At 33.5% G+C, this 22,061-nt stretch overlaps 1 protein-coding gene across 1 annotated transcript in view; it reads left to right on the top strand.

Annotated features, from left to right (window-relative positions):
• PTPRQ (protein tyrosine phosphatase receptor type Q) overlaps positions 1–22,061 on the top strand; it is a 196,893-nt gene that overhangs the window by 52,735 nt on the left and 122,097 nt on the right. The window contains exons 18-24 of the mRNA XM_046012882.1: positions 7,154–7,314; positions 8,021–8,166; positions 12,705–12,873; positions 14,315–14,605; positions 14,843–15,118; positions 15,487–15,638; positions 19,535–19,676. Of these exons, the coding sequence (XP_045868838.1) occupies positions 7,154–7,314; positions 8,021–8,166; positions 12,705–12,873; positions 14,315–14,605; positions 14,843–15,118; positions 15,487–15,638; positions 19,535–19,676 (1,337 nt within the window). The remainder of the gene's footprint in view (positions 1–7,153; positions 7,315–8,020; positions 8,167–12,704; positions 12,874–14,314; positions 14,606–14,842; positions 15,119–15,486; positions 15,639–19,534; positions 19,677–22,061) is intronic.

The following is a 22,061-nucleotide window of genomic DNA, read 5'->3' as shown; positions in this document are numbered from 1 at the left end:
ACGCAGGCATTTTATCATCTTACGTCATCACAAGAACAAGGCTGAGTACAGTACAATAAGATGTTTTAAGAGAGAGAGAGGCCACATTCATGTACTTTTATTATGGTATCTTATTATAATCATTCTGTTTAATTATTAGCTACTGTTGTTAATCTCTTACTGTGCCTGACTTATAAATTAAAGTTCATCATAGGTATGTATGTATAGAAAGAATATACACAGGGTCCAGAGTTACCTGTGGTTTCAGGCAGAAATCCACTGAGGGTCTTGGAATGTATCCTCTATGGATTAAGGACAATGAATATGAAGCCTTGGAGGCATGGGAGTGAACCGTGCCAGGATGTTGATAAGTAGCATTATAGAGATGGAATATTGGGGTCACATTCAGCTGGGAGAGATACGAACACATGTAGAGAAAGTGGTTCAATACAAGGTTGCCCTTGAATTGTTTAACTTGAGGCTTCTAGGGGGATATTAAGAACCCCCATGTCAGTTCTATCTTGTTAGTCGTTTTTCTAAATAACCTAGATGAAGGTGGGTGTCACGTCACAGACAGGCTCCTTGTGAGCCACCTGCTCTTTGCTGGACCTGTGAACCGTTAATCAATTTTGATTAGAATTGTCAGCATTTTATAATGAATAGATCTCTAGCAAAACTTCAGGTTCCTTTGTTTCTTGCAGAAATCGGGAAGTTTGCCATATTCCCTTTGATAAAAAATCAGCTGGAATTAAGTAGAAGCTGTCTTTAGATGGGGCGTTTGCTTGACAATTTACCATGGTTCCCACCACACCCTGTTTCAAATCCAGTCTTCTTAGTCATTTATTTTGCTTGGGTGGATCTTGAATTTTTACACCCTCAATTTGGGGGTCTTTAAATTACATTTGTGATAATGTACACAGCTGGGAGAGATTGTTATTTCCTTGTATTACAGACTTAGGGAACAAAACATCTTGGAGAGCTAGGCAAAAAGGCCCAAGAGGGATAGTGTAGTAGTTAATATTTTGGGACAAATGTGTTTGGTTCCTTACCTACATTTCCTTATTTATTTCTCATAAAAATATCATAAAGAGAATATTATTCCCATTTTGTAGGTGTGGAAACTGAGTTCTGAGATTAAGGAGTTATTTGAGTTTACAGAGCTAGAAGATAACAGTAAGAATTCATACCTTGATCTGTCTTGGTTCTAAATCATACATTTTCTCAAATCACTAGGAATAAGTGTTATAACTGGCATCTGTTCTAAATACTGAGCAGTATACCTACAGAATTAGGGAAGTCTTAGTTTGATAAAAGTATTTGTGAGAAACACTTAATAATAAATTAAGCTTATTGCATCACCATATATGGGCTATTTCTATTAAAAAATCACTGGTTTGTTATTGGTCTGTATTAATTGATGGAGTATATTCACTGTGAGAGAATAAGTACACTTTCATGTGCAAACCATTTGGATTGCTGGTCTCTGTCTATAGTATGTAGACAAAATAGAGCTTGTTCAGGGAGGAGGGATGCTAATGGTGGAAATACTCAGGATCAAGGCATGTGAGAAACTGCAGGGAGAACAGGAAGAGATTTTAGTCAAGACTTTTAGTTTCAAGTGCCTGGACCCAACTTAAATAGGCTTAAGCAAAAAATGGGAATTTATTGACACATGGCTGAAAATCCAGGATATGCTAATTGGATGTGGGAGCTCAAATAATTTCATTAGATGTGGTTAACACTAAGAAGCTTGTGGGGATAACAACAAACCAACCCTATATCTTGAGTATAATGGTTCAGAAGGAAAGCAGGAGATGATGAAGCTAGAGAGGTGGGCAGTCCAGACACATGCATTTTTGAGGCTTGAATAAGGGTATACATATATCTCTATCTGCCCATCTGTCAGGAGAATATGAATCTCAATATTGTATGGGATTTTAAATTCTTATTTTTGCCATGTACCCAAAGATTACACTGCTAGAGAAAATACTCTAAGGACTTTCTAGTCCTTTTTAAATAAAATTCAAACTTCTCATTCTGGCCTAAGGGATATCCACTCTCAGGGAATGAAATCTTTCTCCTTCAGCCGAAGCACAGTCCCTCCTCCTGTCTTCCGGTCCTTAATTCCTTCTGTCTGCTCCAAGATCATGGTTTATAAATGGTTCCCTATCTTCAACCTCATTCTCTTTTTCTTTTAATCTTATAAGTGTGTCTTTTCTGCAAAGGCAAACAAATAAGACAAAACCAAACCAAATCAACCAGCTAATCAAATGATGACACTGTAAGAATAACAGCAACGACAAATAAATACCCTGCTTTCACTCAGACTCTCTCTGAAACACTATTAAGAGCTTTAGGGTCGTAGAACATGCACCTATTTTTGTCTTAATTAGTTTGGGGTTGTTCAATACATAATTATGAGTCTATACGAACTCAGCTATGCAGGTAATTGTTCTAGACTAAAGCACAACATAGTCAAGCAGTTTCCTTATACTGGGAAAATTTGTGAAAATCACCTGTTCATAGAAGAGAATATTTGATGGAGTCACATATGTGGATGTTTAAATTATTATTGGAAGTGTTATTTACTGAGTGAAATGGTTAATCTAGAATATTTATGTAACCGCAGATTATAGCTTTGAAAACATAGGGATGACAAGATTGGATGTGTCATTAGATTAGATTACCCACATGGAACAAAATACCAAATGATGAAAGTTAGAATTAAGACCATGACCTTTCAAAGGATCTCAGACCATGTGTGGAAAACCATTCATGTCCATGCTTAGGGAAGTGGAATTTGTCTGAGTCTTCCCAGGCGGTTTTGGTACTCAGCATTCCTCCACTGGTGATTCTTACCACGATCTTGATGTGGTAAAAGATGAGCAAAGAAAGTGCTAAACCAGACCAAAAGAATTGCTCTTATATTCTAGAATTTCCTTTATGCCCCAGAAGTCAAAATGTGCTCTGTTTTTTGAAAAAAAAAGTCATAAATTAATGAGGAAACAACTTCGTTTTAAGGATTACATTAATATCATCCCAAGATATTTTCTTGGTGTTACCAATGAGATAGACAGAAAACCACCACATCTTACATTTATTCAGCATAGTTTCAAGGTCATTCAAATTATTTTGATGTCTCAAATTCAAGAAAGCTTTTAAAATGTTCTAATAAGGGGCGCCTGGGTGGCTCAGTGGGTTAAAGCCTCTGCCTTTTGCTCAGGTCATGATCCCAGGGTCCTGGGATCGAGCCCCGCATCGGGCTCTCTGCTTGGCAGGGAGCCTGCTTCCTCCTCTCTCTCTCTCTGCCTGCCTCTCTCCCTACTTGTGATCTCTGTCAAATAAATAAAATCTTAAAAAAAATAAAATAAAATAAAATATTCTAAGTTTCCAGAATTAAATCAGTAAAATGAAGGCACTGAGTACTCCCCTCAAGTTTTTCTCAATTTGAAAATTTACACTGACTAGGAGGTTTGCCTGCTGTTGAAAGTTGTCTATTTTAGAGATTAAGTATTGTTGACATTTATATTCATTCCTTCCCTACACAGTTTATACTTTTGGGTATGTAAGACTTAAACCTGTTTTGTCAGGGAGGCCTCTATTCTTTCTCTCCCCACCCCTCTTCTACTCACAGACCTTACAAACTAACTTTCTAGTCAACAGTTTTCTGCATCTTTGGGAGTTATGCTTTATTCTCCTTTTCTAAATGTTACCAAGAGTCAAATTTTATAGATTTAATTTTTTTTCACTGATTTAATTTTTTTGTTCATCAACTTTTCTTTGCTGTTAGCCACTGGTGGGTGGGATGGGGGAGGTGTTGTACTTAAAGGGATCCCATTGTTATTAATGAATTGTTTTATAATTATTTACTGTTCTGTCTATTTTGAGGACAGGGGCTAAATCTTACTCATATCTATTTTTAACATAGTTCCTGAATAAAGTAGATGTTCAATAAATTTTGTCAAATGTTGGATTGCATGCATATCATTTCTAAATTCAGAGGGTCTGGGGAAGTATCTATCCTTTGTTTGGAGTACTAATTGGAAGAACAATGTCTTTCTAATTCTAATATATATTGTTTTCCGTTTAAGCCATTACAATAAAATATAGAAAAGAAAATGTGTACATTATGCAAAAAAGAAGAAAGAACCACATATGACCAATATACATATGAAAAGATATTCTATCTCACAAGTGGTTAGGGATGTACAGATTAAATAGATTTTTTTTTTTTTTTTGGTCAAGCTTGTAGTAAGTGAAAAGATTAATATCCAAACTAGTGATAAGAGTTTGCCAAAAGGTGTGCTCTCACACGTTGTAGTTGTGGCTCTAAATTATAATCATTTATAATTTGGGAAGGAAACAATTTTGGAACAGTAATCATAAAAAAAATCAAATATCAATGATTACACTACTGGGAATTTAACCTACAGAAATTCAAGTGCCGTTATGAAAAGGCATTTGTGTAAGAATGATTGCTTCATCATGATTAGTAATTAAAAGAGAGAGAGAGAGAGAGAAAGCAACATAAATGTTAGTTTTACAGAAGAATGGCTGAATATGACACATCCAAATTAGGAAACTACAAAAAAAATAATGATATTGATCATTGTTATTGTTAATCACATAAATCATAATAAGCCAAAAACAATCCAGATATAGAAGAATACATACTTTTATAAGTGGAAATAAAAATATCTAATGGAACACCTAATATTCCTGTTATAATATTTTCAAACTAATAAGAACAAAACAGAGGTCTTTAAACCAAGCCAGTTAAAAACCAAAAGATGATGGCAGTGTCCAGCCAGGATTTCTCATGCACAGGACGGAGTGACCCATCTGAGCTGCAGGAAGGCTCAGAGATTCCTCTGAGGAGGGCAGAGAGCTCAGGCATCAGCCCAGAGGTTCATGGGTCTTTCCTCCAATCTGGCAACTGCATTAAAGCAAGGAGGATGGCGTCAGTTCCTTGGAGACAGAGCACTTCCCTCACGTTTTACTTCCACGTTCTCAGCTATAGAGCAAACTCTTTATCTGTGTTCTGAATTTGGATCAGAAATTGGAATTTCAATTGAGTTTACTTATGCTCAGATATTTTTTTTCCTTAGTCATTAAAATATCAGCAACAATCCTAAATTCCAAATGAAAAACAAGCCTGAAACAGCAAGATGTATCAGTATCTGAAAAATGTTGTTAGTACTATTTTGTCTCAGGGTAACCCAGGACAGATGTAGAAACTATGTTCATATATGCTGAGGTGGATTATTGGTTTTGTTATTCAGATAATTCATAAAGACTATCTTCTTACTGAAATATCTGGATATATGAGATAAAATTTACTCTGATCTGCCTTTTCCAGGTAATTGCCTCCACTCTACATTATTTATGGAACATAATCAGGGTTTTTCTTATTGTAGGCATAGTCATCTGCAGTATTTTGTTGTGAAGATCAGGGCAAGAAGGTAGTGATGCAAGGCAGAGGATAGTATTGAAAAATACGCTTGAAAAGGAATTTTAACAATAGATAAAGTGCAATTAGATTACTTTAGCTAATTCCATAGCTTTGGAGATCTGAATTGGATTAACCATACTGCAGTGTCTAATGACCTGTGACCAATGACAGGAGTATGGAATTGGGTAGAGTTTCTGTGACAAGGCATTTCTCCGAGACTAACAGCCACAGCATTAAGTTCTAAGAGCCCCCTCCTGGGTCTCAGTGAAGTCCGGACTGTCTCTGAGAGAGACTGTCTGATGGAACTGTTTCAAATTGCTGAACAGCCTTGCTAATCCTGCCTGTCTCCAATCACATACTCTGAATCCATATTTTTCTCACTATGGTAAGCTTTCCAACTACTTTTCAGATAACCACACTTAATATTTGGAGTGGATTGACACCTTTGTAATAGTAAAACCATGCCTGAAATGTCTGTCTTTATGGATACCCTTCATTATTTTAATGGCAAAGAGAGAACATTTTTACTCAGAGGAAATATCCATTTACTTCTTGGGTGCTTTGTGATACTTTAGAGGAAAAATGAGATTACATGAGAGATATATACTTTTTCTGTGATGTTGATCATATTCCCTTACATTCTTTCATAATTAATTTTCTTGCTCTTTAAAATTGAAATTTTTTTAAAAGATTATTTATTTATTTGAGAGAGAGAGGGAGAGAGAGAATCCTCAAGAAGTCTCCTCACTGAGCACAGAGCCTGATGTGGGGTTCAATCCCAGGACCCTGAGATAATGACCTGAGTCAAAATAAAGAGCCAGATGCTAACTGACTGAGCCACCCAGCGCCCTTAAACTTCTTTTTAAAGGCAGTTTTCAGCACCCTTCTATAAATATGTTCATTCTTTAATTTAGATTCTAATCGATACTTAATTCAAAACTATAGAAACCCTATGAACATGAAATAAGATAATTATAGTATTATATTACATAGCAACATTTTGTTCTTTAGACTTTCTTTTCCCTCTTGTTGATTTCAGTACTCACTTGGAGAGTTTTTAATCAACATTTATTTGTGTTTTCTTTTGTGGAGTGACATTTTAAATACTTCTAAGATTTTAATTTGATGAAAGACATGAGCTATACCTTTTTCTTTTTTGTATATTATACATACATTCTTTTTAGTATGTTTCCAGTTAGTACATAAATTATTAGAAATTAATAAAGGTTAATTAATATAATTAATAAATGAAGGGAAACCCATAGGCTCGTTATTTTAGTTGATACTACCATTCAAATATTTACTATTTTTTTGAATTGGTCTAAGGTAAATATTACTTTTGTATAATACAAATGAAAAGTGATTTTGACAAATAAAGAGTATAAATAAGATATTGTCAACACTTAAAAAGAACAAATATTTGAACAACTAAAACATGGGTATGAAAAGGAGTAGTGTAATTATTTGGACTACATAGTATTCCTAGAGATATATTGAAATCAGCCCAAGAAAATTCATGTATGAATATCTTATTAACACTTGATTAAATTACTGAATATACTTGAAAACAAAAGAAATTTATTTATTAATTATTCTGAATTTTACTCTTCAGCCTTTCAGAATAAGTGGCATTTTTATCCTGTTTTAATGTGCTTGTGCTCAAAATGTATGTGTAATGTTTAATAGTCAATTATACAGATAATTTCTTATTTTTTCTCCCAGGGATAGATCATCATTTAAAGCTATTAATGTAACTGAAACATCATTAGAGTTCTCAGATTTGGACTATGATATTGAATATAGTGCTTATGTAACAGCTAGCACCAGGTTTGGTGATGGGAAAATGAGAAGCAGTATCATTAACTTTCGAACACCTGAAGGAGGTGAGTTCTTTTGGATGTAGGCCAAGTAAAAGAATATCCTACTTAGAAAAAATAAGCAGTAAATATCAAAATGTATTATTAAACCCAACATCTGTCATCGTTTTGGAGGCAAAAGTGCTTTTTGGTCATATCCCAGCTTTGTGATGTTGGGAAAATTAATATCTCTCTGCCTCAGTTTCCTATCTATATTAATGGAAACAATGTATACCTAATTTATAGGCTCCTTTTGAGGCTTAAATGAGTTTATATTTGCAAATGCACTCAGTACAGAACTTGACAGTTAGTAAGCATTTTACATATTTGTTAAATGAACACACTAAAATGCATGAAGTCAGCTCTCTATCTTTGTTCTCTGTTATTTGGTTTCAAGATTCTAAGTTAAATTAGAATTTCATATTATGGGCTTTATATTGGAGACTTGTTATAATGTTGTTTTCAAATACAGGGCAATAGGCATGTTTTAGAGCTGAGATAGTGTTTTATGAGTTAAAAAAATCTAATAATCCTCTGCTTGAGTATTGCTATGATATAGTGTGAGAGGGATGACCCAACCAGCCTATGGATTTCAATTTCATTTCTGACTTCTAATTAATTTAATTTTTTAATGAAAAACAATGGTCATTACTTATCAAAGACAGATATTTAGATTTCAAACATTATTTGGAACCACAAGTACAGTCTTCTGTTCAAAAATTTTTTTTTATAGCACCAAGTGATCCTCCCAAAGATGTTCATTATGTAAATCTCAGTTCTTCATCAATAATGCTCTTTTGGATGCCTCCTTCAAAACCTAATGGGATGATACAATATTATTCAGTTTATTACAGAAATACTACGGGTACTTTTGTGCAGGTAAGACTGAGTTTTCTCCTAGTTCTTTATTTATATCCTTCAGTTTTGTTGATGATAATATAAACTTGGCATGGTAGAAAAATCATTTTTCTTACACTGATAATTATGCATAGACATTTTATAAAACTCCCATTGACGTTAAGAAAATTTGGTGGAAAAATGTCAGGTACATTTTAATCTAGCTATGCATGCGCACACATTTCAAATGTATTGCTAACAATGAAGCGACCACCTATTTAAAATTCTGTGTATAAATATGGCCCTTAATTCTACTTCTCCAAGACGTGTTCTCTAAAGAGTAGATGGTTTAATTTACCCTCAGTTATTTCTTAGCTAAATTTTTACCTTTTGTTTGTATACAGTACAAGTTTGGTTGTGTTTGGGTATTTTTACTCAATTTTAAAAATTTTCAGCTGCTAGCAGTAGGGGTTGTTGTTGTTGTTACTTAGTATTAGATGTAATAAAACTACTAGTAATGTGGTTATTTAACTTGAAGTATGCAGGGTTTTAAGATCACATAGTTTTCTGATGTGAATGATGGTTATGAAGATAGCTAAAATGCATTTCATTTAGAGAAATGTTTTCAATTTACTCAATAGAAATCCTCTATTTATCCAAACTAAATATTTTATAGACCTCTAATATATGAAAAAGTTGAAACTGGAATGGTTGTGATTGAATCAGAAATAGAGAGAGTTAGAATGTAATTTGGAAAAAACCAATTTCAAAGAAATACTACAATTTACAATCTTGGGAAACAAAGAAGGATTTATTGTATTATTTGCTTTAGTTTAGGCTGATCAGTAGAGTCAGACTAGAATTTTACTAGCTGTCTCAGGACTAACCCAGCAGTGAATAGGAGAAATCCAGGGTTGGTTTGGTTTTTACATTCTGCTCAAAACCCTCTAAGGGTAGGGGTTGAATAAATGTGACTACTTAAAACTTTATGCCAAAAGGAAAACGACTTTGTACAAGACAAGAAGATATAGAAATATATGTATCTATAGATGTAGACTTTTAAAACAAATACCTTAAGAGCAGAAGAAGAAAGGAGGATCCTTTTTCCCCTTCTGTGTATTAAGCAGTTTGTGCTATTCCATTTTGTTCTACTCTATTTGGAGAAAAGAAATGGGATTAATGTTGTGCAATTTATTATTTTTATACAATCATTTTACAAATTTAACAATGTGTCATTATGTCATAGAGACCATTCAAAATGAAGATTTTTCTTCTTTCATCCACTCAACAAAAATATTGCAAAGTGGTGTCAGTAGTTCTAAACCTTAGCAAAGGTTTTTGCCTCTGCACAATTTACTTTATGACCTATATACAAAATTCTATCTTGGTTCTCTTTGTAAACATCTAACTATGGTTTCAAAATGATCTTAGGAACCTATTATCCAAACCTGGGTATGTGATACTATCCCGTTTACAATTCATCTATCTTTGAAAATGTAATCTTTTATTAAATAATCTTAAGAATGCTTTTAAGTGTGACAGCTGCAAGAGGGCACAGGCTAATGATGTGAAAACATTTCTCATATTGCTTAAAGTTCATCTCTGCTTTAATTTGTGCCTCCAGTTAGTGTTAAATACAGCATCTTCACTTCCTATTTTTCTATTTTGTATTGGCAGAATAGAAGAAATCCTCGAAATAAAAATTATATAGCAGAATAAGTGTAACGCTTTTGTCTTCCTCCTTCTCTTTCCCACAGAACTTTGTAGAATACTTCATGGAGGGCCCATCATATTCTGCTTTTCATTCCTGGTATCTGCTTACTTGTCTTGGCTCCTATGCCATAGCAAATAACTTGAAGAAAAGGGTCATGTGACACTTATCATTCCGTCCTCCAAAGTCCCCTGGTACTATATCATACATAGGTTTAATGCTCAGTAAATATTTTTAGTTGAAAGGACACAAAATTATTATAATGGATCAACCTTATTTTTGGCACTTAGTTATGGAGCATTTGAGTTTGTGGTGAAGTGATTTTTCCTTCTTCTTACCTTGGGGAATTTAATCTCTTGTGTTTTAATCTCATGTGTTTTTCCTCAATTGCTGCACATTGTGTTTAGTAGAATGTATTAACTCTTCCACATTTTCACTTTGACCCACTTATGTCATATCTCCTCCTGTGCCTGACATAGTGTCCTGTTTTACTAACAGAATGCTAAATAAATACTGTACTGGTGGATTGATCAAATTTGGATGCTTTCACTATATAACTTCTGGCTGCATTTATATATACAAAGTAGCAAGTCTTAATTCAATAATTTAAGCTGAAACACAGTTTTTTCCAAAAACTCAATAAAATGACTGAAATAATCATCTGGATAACTGATCTAATTCCAAATTTATTACATGTTTATGCATATTATATTCATCAGGAATGAGTTCTGGGTGATTCAAAATAATTCATGTCTGAATAGTCAATAGGTAAGTTATTCTGATAAGTAATCAGAATAAATTCCATAACAAAGAAAAATTAAAAATTATACCCCAAAGCTATATTAATATATTTTTTCATTACATAATCATGACTTATTTGTTTTATAACTGGAGTCTTTTGATCACTTTCACCCATTTTACCCACCTCCTGCCACTCTGTACCTCTGGGAACCACCAATCTGTTCTCAGTATCTGTGAATGCAGGATTTTGGTTTTTTGTTTATTTTAGTTTCTTCATATGAATGGGATCATATGGTATTTGTCTTTCTCTGTTGGACATATTTCATTCAGCAGCATGCCTTCAAGGTTCATCCTTGCTGTTGCAAATGGCAAGATTTCCTTCTTTTTAAATGACTAACTACGTTAATATTTTAAAGAGATGCTTCATGTAACCCAGTTATTCCATGTGTAAAATAGATATGTTGAAAGATATTGAAGTTTACAGATCACATTTTGTGTGACATTGTTATGTTGTTTTAACTTACCTGTTTCTGGATAAGCAGCCACAAAATTGAGGTACATCTTTTATTATACTCATTCCTCTCTCCACCAAATACTGGCAAAAGAACCACAAAACTTTGCTGAATTTAATTTTTTGATACATTATAGAGCCATCCTAACTATAAACTTTAGTCAAATTGACTACCCTACGTTTTTTCATTTATTTTTATTCATTTATTTGAGAGAGAGAGAGAACGCACACGTGTGCATGAGAGCAGGAAAGGCACTGTGGAAGAGGGAGGGAGAGATACTCTCCAACAGACTCCTGGCTGAGGGTAGAGACTGACATGTGGTCTCATCCCAGGACCCTGAGATCATGATCCCAACCAAAATCAAGAGACAATGCATAGGGCACCTGGGTCGCTCATTCAGTTAAGCATCTGCCTTTAGCTCATGATCCCAGGGTCCTGGGATTGAGCTCCATCTCAGGTTCCCTGCTAGGTGGGAAGTCTGCCTCTCCTTCCCGCTCTGCCTCTCTCTCACCCCCTCTGTACCAAATAAGCAAATAAAATCTTAAAAAAAAAAAAAAGAGTAAGCTGCTTAACCAACTGAGCCACCCAGATTACCCTGTTTTTTCATTTAAATGAACTATTTATCATTTACTATGCTTTTAATTGTGTACCAGATATTGTTTTATATGCTTCCATATCATCTAATCCTCAAAATCTCTCTGTGAGGTAGAAATAATTATCCCTATTTTATAGTTGAGGAAGGAGAAGTTATGAGTTGAGATGATTTATTGAGGGCTACTCTGCTAGAATTGAATTAAGTCTATAGGATGTTCAAAGCTTTGTCCGGATTGGAATGACTGAGCTTTCTTTGTGTAGATGCACATTATAATTAAGACTTAGTCATACTAATTACCTACATAATTTTTAAGTCTATTTTCCTTTATTTTAGAATTGGTTTTCTTTAACTATGTGTTTTGTGTTTAAAATATGTTCAGAAAGGAAATGATTGCATAAATAAGTTCCCTAATTTCCCTAATCATCAAAAAATGCCTTAGGACAAATATAACTAGGAGTCAGACAAAAGAATTTTAAAATTGCTCTCACTCTGCATAGAAGATAGAAAATCCATCTGACTTCCTATCTCTCTACATGATTATAGAAAAAAAAAGCCCCACTAAGGATGAATAATAACAATTTGAGAGAAATAGGTGAATATTTTCATAATTTCTTCATCATTAACAGGAAGAAAAAAAAGGTTTTTATAGGATACTTAAACTTGTTCAAAAATATATGGTCAGTTTTGAAAAATACTTGAATGTTTTATAAGGAAAACTGAACACTGATCAGTACAGTTGTAGCATTTTCAGTTGGCCAGTGAATATTCACCATAAGCTGGAAGTTTCTACTCTTAGCTATTCTGTATGTTGATTTTAGGATAAAAACTACTACCTTCCATTCCTCTTTTAGTACAACATATTTCCAGTTTAATTATTGCACTAAAATTTTCTATGTTGATTTTTCTCAAAAACTGACATATTAAAATGAAGCAACCAATTCATGGATAATAATTATTCTGAAATGTTCATGTATACTAAAACTATATCCTGAACAATTAAAATGATATGTTTATTTTTCAGAATTTTACACTCCATGAAGTAACCAATGACTTTGACAATATGACCGTATCTGCAATAATAGATAAACTGGCAATATTCAGCTACTATACATTTTGGGTCACAGCAAGTACTTCAGTTGGAAATGGGAATAAAAGCAGTGACATAGTTCAAGTATACACAGATCAAGACAGTATGTAAACCAAAAGCATTTATTAACCTTTAATAGGATTAATTTAAAACTTTATTTCAGAACCTGTTTTTCTGTTGTATGCATTGCTAGCAAAATCTGTAATTTATTTAGGCACATTTAATTAGCTATTATAGAAGTTTGAAATGCATTTAATGCAGCTATAAAACTATTAGAATAACAGCTTTCTCTATTCATGAAAACTGCTACCATTCATGAAGACTCTGTCACTTTTATTCCTTCAGAGGATGCCACAGACGTCCAGTTATAAGCTTGAAAAATGCTGTTGCATCCATGGATGGATTTTCCAGTACTTAATATACTTGTCCCTTTGCTTTTAGGAGCTACTTTTTTTTTTTTTTTTTTTTAATCTAGCAACTTCCATTTCAGCCTTTGAATCCACATAGGACTGTATACAGCATCTTTGTTCTTCCTGTGATTTTGACTCAGATACCTGGAATGTCTTTACTTTTTTTAACCCGAGAAGTTTCTTGTATGGAGCTGTAGTAGTATCCTGTTTGTGCTGAGTATTCAGAAAACTATAATGATTGAAGCACTTGATGTTTTTCAGGTTTCAGCTTTAAGAATGCAATGACACAAAATCGTTGCCTATTTCTTCTTGTTTCTGGTGTCCACTTATTTCTTAAAGGCTAGTCTCGTATTGAGAAATGGTATTGACCTAAAATTCTGCTGAGAGTAAGATTCTGTGTTTATTGTCTTAAGATTGTAAACATGATTGTAGACAGACATGATAAGTAGGAGTGAATGCTTTCCTTGTTAGAGCAATCTTTTAAATAGTTTACACAGTGAGCGACAGAATAAGATATGAAAAAGTATGTGCAAATATGTGCTTGCAGAGTCTTTAGCAAAGTGGTTTAGTGCAGTATGTGGTCAGTATCATTTCAGACATTCTTTAAATGCAGATCTCTCCCCATATTTTCAGCAACCCATAAATTTTATCAGTGACCATTATAGCACCATGAATAATAAACACTTACTGTGCACTGTTGCAGATGAGAAGTCCTAGCTGTGATATATGTACAATAAAGATAATCTTTAGAAGAAAGAAAGTAAAAAATTGTTTAGATAATTTAGATAATACAAATTATCAAATATTTAAATATCGGAGTATACATACACAGTCGTACATGTATAATACATGGATAATCTCCATGTTGCAGGAAAGAAAAGACAAGAGAGTACTATATAAAGCAATTCTCACCATATTAAAGATGACAGGGTTTATATTTTGAATCATTTTTAATATAATTATTTTGTAATGATATTTTATAGTAGGTGGTATTTACTGCGTCTGCATTTAAATGATGTAAGGGCTGATGGTATAAAAAATGCCATTGCAACAATTACCCTCAGTTTGTGAATTTACTTACATTTCATTTAGGGTGACTGATAATTCTTATATTTTGCACGTTACCTACCATAGTACCTGAAGGGTTTGTTGGAAACCTAACTTACGAGTCCATTTCATCAACTGCAATAAATGTAAGCTGGAGCCCGCCGTCTCAACCAAATGGTCTAGTCTTCTACTATGTTTCTCTGAGCTTACAGCAGACTCCTCGTCACGTGAGACCACTTCTCGTTACCTATGAAAGAAGCATGTATTTTGATAATCTGGAAAAATATACTGATTATATATTAAAAATCACCCCATCAACAGAAAAGGGATTCTCTGATACTTATACTGCCCAGCTACACATCAAAACTGAAGAAGATGGTAGGCTGGACCCTTTTATACACTGATCTTATTTATATGGCTTTCTGATAGAAAACATCATTCTTATATAGAATCTGTTTGTTCTCAAATAATTAGTCTTTCCATAAACATAACAAACTCTATTTTAAAATTAAAATAATTATCTGCTAATAAAATTAAGTCCCATTATTATTAAGCCTCTTCTTTTTAATGCTAATTCACTTTTGTTTCATTTAATATTCTTTTTTTCTTTTATAGTCCCAGAAACTTCACCAATAATCAACACTTTTAAAAACCTTTCCTCTACCTCAGTTCTCTTATCATGGGATCCCCCAGTAAAGCCAAATGGTGCAATAATAAGTTATGATTTAACTTTACAAGGACCAAATGAAAAGTATTCTTTTATTACTTCTGATAACTATCTAATATTGGAAGAGCTTTCACCATTTACATTATATAGTTTTTTTGCTGCTGCAAGAACTATAAAAGGACTTGGTCCTTCCAGTATTCTTTTCTTTTACACAGACGAGTCAGGTAAGCCGGAATCCATACCTATTCAAATGATTTCACTGTTACAGCCTTACTCTCTCTTTTTAAGGAACAGCATGGAAATTGAAATGATATTCAGTTACCTATTTGTAACAAGCTTACAACTATTCATCTACTTTGCTGAACATTTTTTTTTCCTTAGTTCAAGCTTCAGAATGCAGTGTTTGTTTAAAACTACTTTGGGACTACTGAGTTCCAAGCATAAAACATAATTACTGCTGCTATTTATTTCTGAAATTGAAATATCATCATTTTAGAAATCTTAGCTAGTGTCTTCAGGAAGCTAGAGTCACAATGATATTTGCATGCTAAAAATGTTATGAATATAAGTTTTATAATGTGTTTTCCTGCAGTGCCTTTAGCACCGCCTCAAAATTTGACTTTAATCAACTACACTTCAGACTTTGTATGGCTGAAATGGAACCCAAGTCCTGTTCCAGGCGGTATTGTTAAAATATATAGTTTAAAAATTCATGAACATGAAACTGATACTATATTTTATAAGGTAGGTTGATTATAACAGTGTATGTTAATTTCAAAAATTCAAAAATTGAATTAAAATCTTTTGACATGCAGGGGAAAACAGACTACTTTAAATTAAACATCTTTTTAAATAATTTTTTAAAATAATTTTTTTCCTGCAATTTAGGGGTGTTTGTGGAAAACACGAGAAAACATTTGTCAGATATGGAAGCTGAATACTTTGTAGAGCAATTTACTTAGCACTTACAACTTCTAGATATTAAAGAGTTAAGAAATAATTGTGTTGTTTTGTTAATGCTGGAAAGTATATAGTAAATTTTTTCAGACTATTAAAAACCTGTTGTTTTCTTAAATGTAATATATTTCTATTTATTGTCAAGATAGATACCCAGTGATGTTTTTAACCTTTCAGAAAAATATTTATACTGGACATCTGGTAATCTTCCCTGATAGAATATAATCCCACACTAATTGGTCTTTTAAGATATACTATTATTCTTTTCCTTTCAAAACTAATTCTTTTGTAACACTAAATACCCTTTCCCTCCTCCATTTTTAGGTTCCAGAATCAATGAAAAATACCCAAAGAACTGATACTATACAGGATCTCATATATACTAGCATTTAATTGCCAAAATGTGGTATATGACGGGCTTTTTTTTTTTAAATGTTTTTATTTTTATTTTTTCCAAAGGCATATGAAGTACTGGGATGCTCTTACTTAGTTACAGCAAGAAGCGTGAAAAAAACTCTGCAGTAAACATTGTCCCCAATATTATATGCATTACAATTTATTGTTGATGGTAAATCATTTTTACAGTATATGTAGCTTACTAGTAAAAAGCAAGAGGAGTGGTTAAGGTGATGTCTTAAGGAACAATGACTTTCTTTCTGGAAATCAAGATATTAATTTAAAATCTGATTGGCTGAGTAGAATTTGAATTATAATACTCCATAAATGTGGACTCTTTCCCAAAAGCATGAAATTCTGTTGATGCTAAGTCTCTAGCCCTCTAATATCTATGCCTGGTCTAATCTTAATATATTCCCATTTTTTGTTTGTTTTATCTGTAATGGTCACTGGGAAATACATATTAAAAAGAAAGAAGCAATCGTTTTCTTACTGCGATCACATTTGGGACTTAATGTGCGACATTATAGCAGTTGCTTAATCTCTCTGACTCAGTTTCTTCAAGTGCAAAATGGGAATTACAAGGATGCATACATTAAAAAATGAGGATTATAAAGGGAGACTCTACATCTAGCATTTAGAATAATCTTTAGCACATGACAAATGTATTAGCTGTTGTTGTTATCGTACATATTTTTAAAAAAGATTTTAAAAATCCACCCAGCATTGTCATAGCACTAAGCATGAAAGACAGTATACCTCCACCTGAATATGAGAAGTTATACTTTAAGCTTTTAAACCTCTTCATTGTTTCAGTAGAAATGCTACCATTAAAATTTCACTAGTAGCAAACATATTACCTTTATACCGTAAGTATTAAATGTGCCACTTTTAATTGAGGGAATGGTTTTTCTTTAAAATTTACTACTTTTATTTACTCCTATTTACATGCATTTCTCTCTTCTGTTGATTTTCATAGTCTTCTTCTTTTTTTTTTTTATTTGTTTATTTACAGCATAACAGTGTTCATTGTTTTGGCATCACACCCAGTGCTCCATGCAGTACGTGCCCTCCTCATTACCCACCACCTGGTCCCTCAACCTCCCAACCCCCCCACCCCCCCCGCCGCCCCTTCATAACCCTCTAGTTGTTTTTCAGAGTCCATAGTCTCTCATGGTTCATCTCCCCTTCCAGTTTCCCTCAACTCCCTCTCCTCTCCATTCTTCTTTTTTTTAATATTTATTTTAGAGAGCGTGGGTGTGAGAATGGGGAGAGACACAGAGGGGGAAAGAAGCAGACTCGCTGCTGAGGTTGGAGCCTGAGGCAAGGCTGACTTTTAGGACCCTAAGATAATAATCTGAGCAAAAACCAAGAGTCAGGCACTTAATCAACTGAGCCACGCAGGCTTCCCTTCATGGTCTTATTTTAAGTTCCTTCACATGTACTTCATGCCGCCTTTTTTCCTTTCCAAGCATTTTACCCTATTTCCCTTTTTATGTTTTCCTCTACCTCTTTCTTATCAGTTCCTCTTTCTTTCCTTTTTTATCCGTTCAAATTATATGTGGGTTTGTGGAGGCAAAATAATTCCTAAACCATCCCCAAATATTCCCACCATCACAGTCAATCTGGTGTGGTCCACATGGAGACCAGTTAGATCCAGGTCTACTGGTAACTTGGGTCATTCACATGTATGAAAAGAAATTGTTCAGTAAAAAGTTCTGTTACAATGTTTGGAAATATTCCTCCCTCATGTCTCCTTCTTACAACTTACCTTTAAGTAAATCTGGTAACTATCCAGTAAGCTGCTTACAGTTTTTTATTATAATCCCAGATTCTGTCGTTTTTCTGGGTACGTGCCCTTCCTAATCCAAGTCAAAATTTATTTACCTAAGCTGTGTTTAATTTTTCCTAAGTAAATTGTTGATAGATTTCTGTTTAATATAAAAATTCCTTGATACAGGAACCAAGTATTTCTTATATACTCTCCTGGTTATCTAACAGTATGCTTTATAAATAGTGTGAAAGAATGAGAGGAAATAAGATAATACAATGAGTTCCTAAAATATATGAATGACTTGGAATATTAATTTAAAATATGATTTAATTTAAAATGTGATTAAACTGTAAGTACCTTGCCAGGCAGTATCCTTGCTAAATTTCTGTTACTGAAATGTTTAATAAGTCAAAGTGGTTTCTATTTGGGTCAAATATAATGCAGTATTTTAAAAATTATACCATCATAGGAGAGTGTCTTCTCTTTTCGTAAGGATAACAGATTAGTCTTTTTTTTTTTTAAGATTTTATTTATTTATTTGACAGGCAGAGATCACAAGTAGGCTGAGAGGCAGGCAGAGAGAGAGGTAGAAGGGCCCTGGGATCACGACCTGAGCCAAAGGCAGAGGCTTTAACCCACTGAGCCACCCAGGCATCCCAGAATAACAAATTAGTCTTAACTGATCTCTCAGTTTTGACAATTATCTTTGAATGAAAACTTTATACTTAACGGTAAATTTTTATAGGAATGTGCAAATCCTTCCTTGAGCAGTTATGATAACTGTTTTGTTCCTTTTTTCATTTTCCTAACAGATTGGGTAAAATTGGAAATTTAGGAATTGTCTGAGAAAACTCCTAATTTAAGATTCATGAGAGTAAAGATTTTGTTTTATTAACTATTGTATTCCCAATACCTAGCAGGAAGTAGCTGATGAATAAATTAATTTACATAGAATATTACTGGGTTTAAAAAAATGACTCTCATTGGGGAGGGTGTGTGCTATGGTGAGTGCTGTGAAGTGTGTAAACCTGGCGATTCACAGACCTGTACCCCTGGGGATAAAAATACATTATATGTTTATAAAAAAATTTTAAAAATTTTTTTTAAAAATAAAAAAAAATGACTCTAGATGAAGCCAAGAAAAATTGAATATCGATGGCCACCCATAATTTGATTTAAGTTGAAGACTTTGATTTTTGCAAATTTATAGGAAGTAATCAGTATATTAATCTAAGCAAGTGTTAAGGAGACAAAATGAAAACAAAATACTCAAGCATTAAAAAAAAATTAAAACATGGTCATTATGAGAGTCTTCAGCACTGAGAGAGTGCCTAGTTCATCCTATTATCATAATATGATCCTACCCTGTGGCACAAAAAAATGTTTACTATTTCACTGAAAATACCCTTGCTTATTAAACATAGACGGCATAACTTTCATGTAACAAAACATTTCTTCCAGTTACAAATTTTTGGTGATGCCTCGTGACAAAGAATTATTTTCTGCTTTTCAGAATATTTCAGGTGTTCAAACTGAAACCCAACTTTTTGGACTGGAACCAGTCAGCACCTATTCTGTCAGTATATCTGCCTTTACAAAAGTTGGAAATGGTAATCAATTTAGTAATGTCGTAAAATTCACAACTCAAGAATCAGGTAAGACACAGTTTTTTGATCCTAAAATGTTTCACTCTGCGTTTAACACTTTTCTCTTCCTTTTGGTTTATGTGATAAAGTATCATCATTTAATAGTGCATTCAAAGGGAAGTTGAATTTCAGGGCCTTAACTGTAGGCTGTCTTGTCTGCAGTCCAGTCTATACATATATTTACATGTGGTTTTTCCTTTTGAATGGAGGGAATTGAAATAAAGAAATGGTTTAGGAACAAAGTAGGCTTCTAGATATCTGTGAAAATTACCTAATTCTTTTTTTAGTTTTTATTTAAATTCATTAGTTAACATGCAGGGTAGTATTAGTTTCAGGTATACAATATAGTGATTCAATAGTTCCATACACTAGGTACTCATGACAAGTGCCCTCCTTAATCCCCATCACCTGTTTCACCCAACACCACCCACCTCTCCTCTGGTGACCAAAAGTTCTCTCTAGTTAAAAGTCTATTTGGTGGTTTCCCTCTCTCTCCCTTTTTTATTTCCCTTTGCCTGTTTGTTTTGTTTCTTAAATTCTTAGTACCAACTGAGACAGCTGGGGTTGTGGAGGAGGGAAGGGAAACCAACCAGAAGTCACTTTTAACAGATTGGTTTATATTTCCATGAAGCGATACCAGTGTTTTTTTTTAAGATAATGTATTGTGACATCTGAAGACCACTGGTCATTATGTAAGCTTCTATTTTCCCATCGTCCATCTGTAACAAGTGGAGGGAATTATGAAGACTATGAAATACCACCGGTCTAATTAAACAATGTACCTACATGTCACATACATGCCAAAGCTCACCTTTGCTTGTGTACTGGATAGTTTGCATTTATGATCTATTTCATGGGTGGCTTAGAAATGCACTTTCCTTCTCTCAACTGGACCATATATTTAAAAGCACCTCTGCCTCACTTTTTTCATCAGTTATTATTGAATGAGCACAAGATATTACTCTAGTTGTTTTTACTCTGTACCTTTAGATGTACTTCCTCTCAATTTAGTGAATCTCTAACTTGAAACTCGGGACCACTCACTGATAAGTTAGTTATTTTGCATTAATTTATGAATATCTGAGACTTTTTTCCAGAGCATTCCCATAAAACAGGCTAAGACAAAAATATATACCATGGATAAAAGTGCATGCTTTGAAGTCAGTGTCTGGATTTGAATCCAAACTCGTATAGCTATATAACCTTGCAAAGGCCCATGAGTCCTCTGAGCCTCTATGTTCCTAACTGAAAAGAAATACATGTAAGCAGTAGCCATCTCTAAGGTTGTGGTGGAAAATATTTTAAAAGATCCACATAAAGTTCTTATTAGAGTGTTGGGCACACATTTAGTGGCCAAAAAAATTATTACTCTTGCCCCATTCTCGTGTTACAGATGAAGAAACCATGATTCAGGCAGTTTAGATAAAAAGGTCTAAAAAATTAGTGAAGAAACTGAATTAGAACATCAGCTTCTGACCACTAGTGAAGGGTGGACATGACTGTAGGAAATGGTTATATTATAAATGCTAATTTACATATTCTATACAAATGTTAAACCTATAAAGAAGAAAAACATTTTAACGATTTATACATGTATCAGTTTAGTAAAAATCAAGGCTAATCTTTTAGATAGTAACCCAGTAAATGCTTTCATCAATAAAATAAAATTATTGCATAAGATTCTATGCCTTGATTGGTTAAGTAAAAAAGATTTTCAACTTTAAGGGTTAAATATTGCTGGTTAATTATTTTTTGATTTACAGAGTCAGTGAAATAGATTTTCACAATATCTGGATTTATAAATTAAACTTACGCAAAGTGTCAACTGAATTTATTTTGTGAAAATATTATATATTTTTGAAAATAAGGAAACAAATAATTAATAATATTTAATTGCCAGAACCCTGGATCAGCTGAGAAATTGTCTTTTCTTTAATTTTAAATGCCACATATCCTTTAGAGCTGATGCCTTTATCTTACAGAGGAAGAAAATTTGTAAAAATAAATTTAGGTGAGATGAGAAAATGAAAGAGTACTTGAGTACTCTTTAAATAATGATGCTCTGACCAGTACCCCTGGGGCAAATAATACATTATATGTTAGTAAAAATAATTTTAAAAAACAATAATTAAAAAAATAAATAATGATGCTTTTCCTAATGGCAGCAAGTTGTTTACACTTCTTTACACTCCACCAAGTCTTCATACTCTGCTACTTCTTCACAATCCACAAAATGATGATATGCAAATTTTCCTTCTAGCATCCTCTTGTTACTGTAATAAGAAAAGCTGTGCTAATATGAGGGGGCATTACATAATTGGACATTTCCATGGGAAGTAGCCAGTCTCTAATCTGCAGTCACTTTGATGGGCTGGGGTACTGCTTTTCAACCAG

The sequence above is a fragment of the Meles meles genome, chromosome 7 (assembly GCF_922984935.1).
Source record: "Meles meles chromosome 7, mMelMel3.1 paternal haplotype, whole genome shotgun sequence".
NCBI lineage: Eukaryota > Metazoa > Chordata > Mammalia > Carnivora > Mustelidae > Meles > Meles meles.
This window is presented reverse-complemented; position numbering and strand designations above follow the sequence as displayed.